Below are 8,144 nucleotides of genomic sequence, written 5' to 3'. Positions count from 1 at the left end.
CTAATTGAAGCATGAAGCCACCCTCGTGACCTCTCTGCGTAGGTTAGCTTATTGAGAATGTCAAGATGATTGTGTGTATGTGAATTCATGCGAATATTAACTATACCCCTCGGTATGTTGATATTTGGCCGAACCACATATGCATATGTGGTAATAAATATGTGATGGTTGTTGGGCTCCATGTGAATGATAGTTGCATCCCTCGATGGACTTATTATTTGACAGGATTTACTATCAATGTTTGATTACTACAACAAGAGTGCCACTTACAGTTAATATTATTGTCCCCTCGGCTTGATATTAATGTTGTGCTAGGCATCTTGAGATGTATTCCATAATTATTTAAAGTTTTCAAAGTCAAACTTTGGATCATAATGTGAGCATATTGATTTTATTTACGTTCTCTATTTCATTTTTTTTATCTGCTTATACATTATCTGCCTATAACACGTTTGTGCTTAATTGCACAAATATTTTTATCATTATTATTTATTATGGTGCATAGATCTTAATTTTATTTTATTTTGGGTAGAACAATAGAAGAACCTAGAGTATATCATCGTTCTAATACTAAAATTTAAGATCATTAGGTGCATCTATTTTAAATAATTTTCGGGGGCATAAGGTTTAATTAGGGCTACGTACTAGAAGGTTCCTTAAAGATAGTACGGATACGTTTTAGTTTAAAACGATAAAGCTAGAACAAATTAGATTTTAACATCTATTGTTTAAATAAGGTATAAAGAAAAGGAACATAACTAAGCACATTAAGTAATAGTCTAATCTCATTTTCAGCTATAGCACTTCAGTTAGTGTGGTTTCGCTGACTTGAAAGTGGATATGGTTTAATTTATTTTTCTCTGTGAACGGTCAATATAAGGTTTGCTGTAAAACATAAAGAATAAAACTTTGACCGTTCACACGAAGAATAAATAATTAAGGGAGAAAAGACTAAGTGCTAATTTGACTAGTACATCTTAAGATAAATCATTATAATTGCAGTTTACATCTGAGGTACGTTGAAAAACGTAATTATGTTTGTTTCTCACTTTAATTTGTTCTAAAATATATTTCGACTTTGTACCTAGACACATTTAGTGAATAGATCCTGGGTTACACTATTCACTTAAGTGTGTGTATAAAGGGTTATTCACATAACCAACATTTAATTGATGTTGAAAGATATACATCTATAAAGATTATGTAAGCATTTGGGATTGAGGCTATGAGGACTCTTAGGTTTCTTTTGAATTATGAAATAGACATTTGGTACCGTCATTAGATGGATTTAAATTTTCTCTTGAACAAATTTGGTTAGCTTGTTCATTTGAAAACATTAAGCTTGGTCTAATTCATAATTCAAAATTTTGACCTATAATTTAAGTAAAAGTCTCATACAGTAAAATCTTACATAAACAATTTAAAATGGTACAAATTTCAAGAATAGAACATTCAAGGACATTCAAAGAAGTATGATAAGTCATTCTTCTTTGCTAAGGTACATTTAGGAGAAACATTAAGTGCTGCAATATATTATTGTTTAAAAGGGGAAATTTAAAATCATTTAAGGATGTTGAGTTTGAGGGGAGAAATTTAGATTATAGACATTGTCTTTAAAGATGAATGAATTTGATTCCTAATACTGCTTTTGACAATGTACATGTCTTTATACTTGTCATTGTTTGAAAAGTAGATTTGGAGATTTGATAAGACAATGTTGAACAATTCCCCAATCAAGTCTTGATAACTGTTACTTAAAGAGCAAACTCAACAACCTTAAAATAATAAAGCATTCAATATGAGTTGAAATTTAGAATGACAAGACATTAGGATCTTATCAAATTGCCATAAGGTGTGAATTTGGTTACAAATAATTGAGACCAAATGTAATTCAAATGGGCAATGTTGAAAGATATATGGTACGTTTAGTCATTTTAAAGATTTCACTCATATCGACTCTATTAAGAAATTTATGGACAAAAGGAATATGTTTCTCAAATGGTAACATTTATGGAACAATAAAGTGCAACCATACAATCTTAATATTTAAAGATTTGAAGGATATTGATTGCCAACTAAAGTAGTCCATTAATGAAATTAAAATTCCCGTTAATGATATTACAATCCTAAGTTAATTATCTCATATGCATTTTGAGATAAATAAAGTTAATGATTGTACATACCCAAAGATCAGTGGGAGATAATCTCACAACAAAGGATATTGTTTAGTCTCATTTGACGCCCAATAAATATTTTTAAGTAAAAGAATGTACGCATTCGGTAAAAGCGTCCATAAAGTTAGGCAGATATTTGAATAACCCTATAAAGTGGATCATTTAGCAAAGCAGCCAAATGGGTTATACAGTAATTATAGGGAATGTAAGTTATATACATATGCTCATTTATCAAAATCATATATTTTGGGAGATCGTGTGGTTTATTCATGATTTTGATTTTTATGATGTGTATAAAGTATAGATCCATTTTGGTTAATGTAGACCTAAGTGATTGAGCTATTTCGACATAGGTGTTAAGCAAACACTTTAAGCTCTTTTCACGTTGGTTAAGAATTTATGGTAATTTTTTGCATCTTATTTGGGAATATAGCTATAAACTTTTGTCACTAGGCTGCACATTTTGTTTTGTATTAAAGTTATACGATGACAATATTTAACAGCTATAATTTCGAACAACAACAAGAGCTTGTGAAAGTTCTTTGTTGTTAAAGGTACAAAGTGAATACATAGAGCATATTAAGACAAACTCCACAATTGCGGATCCGCTTACTAAAGGATTAACACATAAGGTATTCATGAGCATTGCTCATGTAGGTGTTATATCATTTAAGGATATTTTGGTTCAGTGGGAGTTATAAAGACATTTTGGTAGCTCTATGATATGTTTGGACACAATTTTGTGTATTAAGTTTTCTGCAGAAATAAAGTATTTGGTTGCGCTTTGTACAATTATGTTAAGGTTTGGTCTCAATAAAGTTTAAAGTAGGACCAGTTGGAAATAGGCATGTTAAGATCACATTATATGTAATTTCCATGCTACACACCATGATTTGATCTATGTCGTTTGACTATATTGGTATACGTGATTACTGTTGGGTTTAGACACGCTCAATGTGACGAAAGCCTCTTTAGTCCTATATTTAAGTATGGTCAATGGACGAGATTGTAAGGAATACCTTTTTATATGATAGCAATTTTGAGCTCATAAGGTGTACACATTTATAAGGTATATAACATATGTGGCCCAAGTGGGAGATTGTTGGAATTATTTCAATAATTATGTGGGCTCACATATGTGACGTAAATGTGTATGGCTATCTTAAAGAAAGTCCAAATTAATTGTGATCTGATAAAGGTTATTGGGTTGGACTTATGGGTATTAAACTATAATTATGGGCCTAATGTGTAGAGACAATTAGGGCTTAATTGTGATTTATTGATGGGGCTGAATCACAATTATAATATAACTGGACTCTACAGTTATATAAAGGGTCGTGGTCCCCAAAGAAACGCAATCATTCCGTCTCTTCTAAAATCCATCGTTAGAGAGAAAAATAAGGAACTGCGGATTCTTTGGAAGACCTGTCCCAGTCAAGTGGAGATTCGAAGATTTGATTCCGTGATGTAAGGTACGCTTCCGTGTTTATGTTTGTGTCTAATTCTCGTTGATTCAAGCATGTTGGTTCTTGGGAATCGTATGTATGTACGATAAAATTTCTAACACCAACAGTTTATATTTTCATGTTGTTTGAGTTTCAATAGGTCTCTTATTTCTCGGCAGATTAGTTTTGATATTCTCTCCCATACACGTTGTATATAATGGGATGTAATTGTACCTTAATAATATATCAAATTCCATCTTCTCTATAGATGGGTCGTCGATGAGGCGGCGCCACCCCTTGCAGACGGCACGAAAGCGGAGGAGAGAATCGGCGGGGATTCGCCGGAGTATTTCATGATGGGTCGGAGGGGATGTCTGACATTTGTTTTTCGGAGCAAAGGTGATGGAAATCAAGAATGTGAAGAAGGCTTTGTGGTGTGTGAGTGTGTGTGATACCATTTTCCCTCCCCGTTTAGGAAAGGAGATCTCTCCCAAAATATATGATTATTTTATTCCTTTGTTTATAGGCAATATGAAGGGAAAATTAGCAATAAATCCCTCATTTTAGGAAATATAATTAAGAAAAAATCTCTCCATCAAAAGTAGTTAGCAAAAGTGCTCTTAGCTAATATTTCAACTAAATGATATTTTCATAATTCAAAACTACTATTATTTGATTATAATTATTTTGAATTTTTTACGGTAATTAATTTTTCACCTTTGCGGACATTTTTTCCTCCGCGTGCCGTTTCTCGTACTTCTTTTCACAATATTCAGATCTCAGACATTTCTTTTCACTCTCCGCCACCACCATGGCTAAATCATGAACAACTTCTGGAAATCCACGACGGAGACTATGGCGACGACAAGGCGGAGGATCCCTTGCTCGCAAATACTCCAAGTAGCGTTCCCCTTACTCACAGTTTCTCGAGTTTGCAAAGATTTTTTCTTCGTCGCCACTGTTGCGTCCTAGATTTTTATTGTATTGACCACCATCAAATTTTAATCAATTACTTACGGAGGGTAGGTTATGGATTTTTAATTTAATTTTGCTGCCTCTTTTTGGATATGGCGGTGATCATGAAAAAAATAGGTATGGGTGGCTTTGTTTTGGTGATTTTGATGGTGGTGGTACTGTTTGAGTTGGTGATGCGGGTTGTGATTTAAATTATTTGTAATAAAAAAACCGTAAGAATATGGAAGTGGGGTGGTGATGGTGTAGTGTGGCGGGGTGTGGTGACGATTGGGAGGGAGGTCTAGGGGTTTTTTGGTAGATCGGACAGAGGACGGTGCGGGTAGAGAAATTCGGGCAGGCTGGACCATTAATCGACTACGTGTTTTAGTAGTCAATTAAGTTAATCGACTATGCTCTAGTAGTTGATTAAAGCGTTAATCGACTATTTTGGTAGTCGATTAAGGTTACTCGATTTCATTTTTTAATTCATTTTTGGATTTTATATATTGATTCTGATTTGTATAAATCAATTACAATATATGTACATTATTTGTTTCGTCAAAAAATATTGATTATTTTTATGTAGTTATGTTTTTTTAATTTTTAGCGTTCAGTTTCTTAATCGACTATGCTTCGTCATAGTCGATTAATATACTTTATAGAGAAGAAAAAAATTAACAAACGAGGAAAAAAAAAAAGACTGATGCACGTAGCGGATGATATAACAATTATAAATTACAATAACTAATTTCTTTTAAAGACAATAAAATATAAATTTCAATTTTGAAAATATCTGACTAAAAAATCGGAAGCATCTAAAAGCGTCCCAAAACATGAAAACATGAAATTCTCATTTTTGAGATCACAAGACAGAGCTTTCTAGGATTTAGGTGGTGTTTGCAAATGATTATTTAAAAGCAGAAGTTAGTGATTGTGAGTTAAGTCAGTTTTAAGCGCTTAGTTCTAAAAGTTGGGTGTGTTTGCAATTATTCCGAAAAATAAACTTAAATAGAAAAAGCAGGGTTAGAGATACTTTAAAAAAAAAATAGCTTAAAGCAGATTATTTTAAGAGAAGCAAAATCAAAAGTTGATTTTGCAAACAATTGAAAATAGATTATGAACAAAAAAACTCATAATCACTTTCAAAAAGCGTTTGTAAACACCACCTTAAATAAAAGAAAGAACTTGAAACAATTGTTTTTTTTTTAAGACTCTCTTTTTTTTTTTTTTTTTTTTTTTTTTTTTTTGATAATTGTTACGACTTCCTCCATTCATAAGTCATAAGTCATAACCATAGGGCATATCCCAACTACAAAAGGTAACATCACAATATATTGTGGTAGATAATTACATATTTGTCCATGCAAAAAGGAGAAGGGATGATTGAATTCACAAAAGGCATTTCTTGAATATCTTCTTCAAGATTCCACCAAACAAGTTGTACTACTTACTAATCATCACCACTACTCGACCAACTTGTTTCTGGAGTTGAATCCGAACGAGACCAATCATCAGTGATTCTTACAGAATGCTTCACACTGCAAAAAGATTAACATTCTGGTTATGTTGAATACAAGAAGATGTTGATAGTCAACATTGACTGACATTTTGAATCATTCAAACGAATAAAATCTAAAACATGCTACCAAATAAAACGAAAAAGCCAACCAAAAAAAAAAAAAGAAAAACAATCTTTATATGTTCTTGAACCCCCATCAACAATGTAACGAAGAAAAATAAAAGAGAGAAAGAAAGCGCATCAAGAATTGGGAATGGAGACTTTATTCAATCAACAACATAAGCATCCAAAAGTAAGTGCAAGACTAACATAAGCTTTAGAAAAAAAAAATGAAATTTCCACGTTTCATGGTAGGTAACGTAAATCATAATAGATCCATCGGTCCAATAACCGGACTCTTAATAATAGAAAACTTTCCACGGAATATTTTGGACTAATGGATCTCAAATCATGTTAGATCGAATAACTTTTAAACTAGGATAAGCACTAAGGTTCTCTCATCCTTAGATATTCGCCAAGAAAAATGGTCTTCTTTTGTCTTTCAGAATTTGAACGATATGCAATCCTAAAATCATCTAAACAAAAGTTAATTAATCGACTGTAAAATATAAATAATCCAACAAACAAAAGTTTCACCTTGCATCTGCCTTGTTCCTCTTCCTCTTCATTCCCAATGTACTTTTCCCCGCCACAGCACAACTCTCATCCAGTCGAAAAAGGCTCCCCGGCAAACTTTGAGAAGAGAAATACTCCGGGAGCCCGCGAATCGTAACTTTCTTCGCAGAATTTTTCTCGACATCAAACCAAAAAAAGTCTTCATCGTGCTGCATAAAGAACTGCCCTTTGGTCTTGAAATAAGCAATAGGCTTGAGGCACTCCATGAAACCGATACTACCGAGTTCCCGAAACGAAAACAACTTCACCCACGACTCGTGGACTCCGTATTCTTTCATCACCCATACATCCAATCGATCCATCGTGTAGTAGTAACTCACAACCAAGCATCCACCCAACGCATCTAGATGCATTCTGGAAGGTTCACCTGGCCCGGTGCCGTAGGGATGGCGCATTAAGTCGTAAGTTTCGGTCCGAAATACGAACACGGTTATGATGTGCCACGAATGCCAGTGCAACGCGCCGTTCAGAAAAACACCCGGCTTCATACTATAATAATGACAATTGCAATCCTTGATTATCCTCCAAGTATCCGATTTTAGACTGTAAACGCTAGTTTGGTACACGGTTTTACGAAGACCAAGGAGTTCATCTACCCTCATTACTTTGTAGTCATCCGAAGCTGAATCGTACCCGAGCCCGGTTGTGATTAAGCACGACTTGGTGTTGATGAATTTGGGCAGCTTGTGGAACTGCCGGGTTAACGGGTTCCATATTGCCCAAATCTTCTTTGCGTCGGAGTGGGAGAGGAGAATCAGGCCGTTGCACGAGGCCGCCGGCAAAAGATGTGCTCGGGGGACGGCGGCGCGGTACACTGTCTTCACAGGACTTAAATCGATCACTTGGTGGGCATCGTTGTTGTAGTTTATGGAGTCGAGAGATAAGGAGTGAAGGCGAGTACCGTCTGAGTTTCTGATGAGGAGAGTGGCGGAGGAGGAGTGTTGGTTGTTGGTGTGGGATCTGATGAAGGATGGATCGTCGATGAGGCGGCGCCACTCCTTGCAGACGGTCCTAAAGCGGAGGAGAGAGTCGGCGGGCACTCGCCGGAGTATGTTGTGGTAGAGTTCCGAGGGAATGTCCGACATTTTTAGGGATTGAAAACAAGGGGTTAGGGCTTTCAAGGTTTTGACTTGACTTACAAGGCACGCTTCCCTGCCTTTGGCTTTCGAGTCAAACTTCCCGCCACATTATTCCAAATTCCCGCCACATTTTGAGAGGTCATCCTCTCAAAATCACTCAGGACATCTCTTCGGACGTCATAACGCCATTTTTTAATCTAATTTAGGTGTTTTTTGCCTCCTACCCGAAATCTCTATATCATCATTACATCTAAAATTATAGTGATTTGGTTTTAGCCTCCCACCGTGGTCAACTCCC

General features: G+C 35.1%; 1 protein-coding gene across 1 annotated transcript; it reads right to left on the bottom strand.

The window, feature by feature from the left end:
• Nucleotides 1-5,783: 5,783 nt before the first annotated feature.
• Nucleotides 5,784-7,891, bottom strand: LOC105971502 (F-box protein CPR1). Its single transcript, XM_012996355.2, has 2 exons — nucleotides 6,729-7,891; nucleotides 5,784-6,111 (listed from the first exon to the last, which is right to left on the bottom strand). Exons 1-2 carry the CDS (start codon nucleotides 7,850-7,852, stop codon nucleotides 6,024-6,026), a joined length of 1,212 nt encoding a protein of 403 aa, XP_012851809.2. The 5' UTR covers nucleotides 7,853-7,891; the 3' UTR covers nucleotides 5,784-6,023.
• Between the last annotated feature and the right edge of the window lie 253 nt (nucleotides 7,892-8,144).

This window comes from Erythranthe guttata, chromosome 10 (genome assembly GCF_056151865.1).
Source record: "Erythranthe guttata isolate IM_541 chromosome 10, IM_541, whole genome shotgun sequence".
NCBI classification, from domain to species: Eukaryota; Viridiplantae; Streptophyta; class Magnoliopsida; order Lamiales; family Phrymaceae; genus Erythranthe; species Erythranthe guttata.
This window is presented reverse-complemented; position numbering and strand designations above follow the sequence as displayed.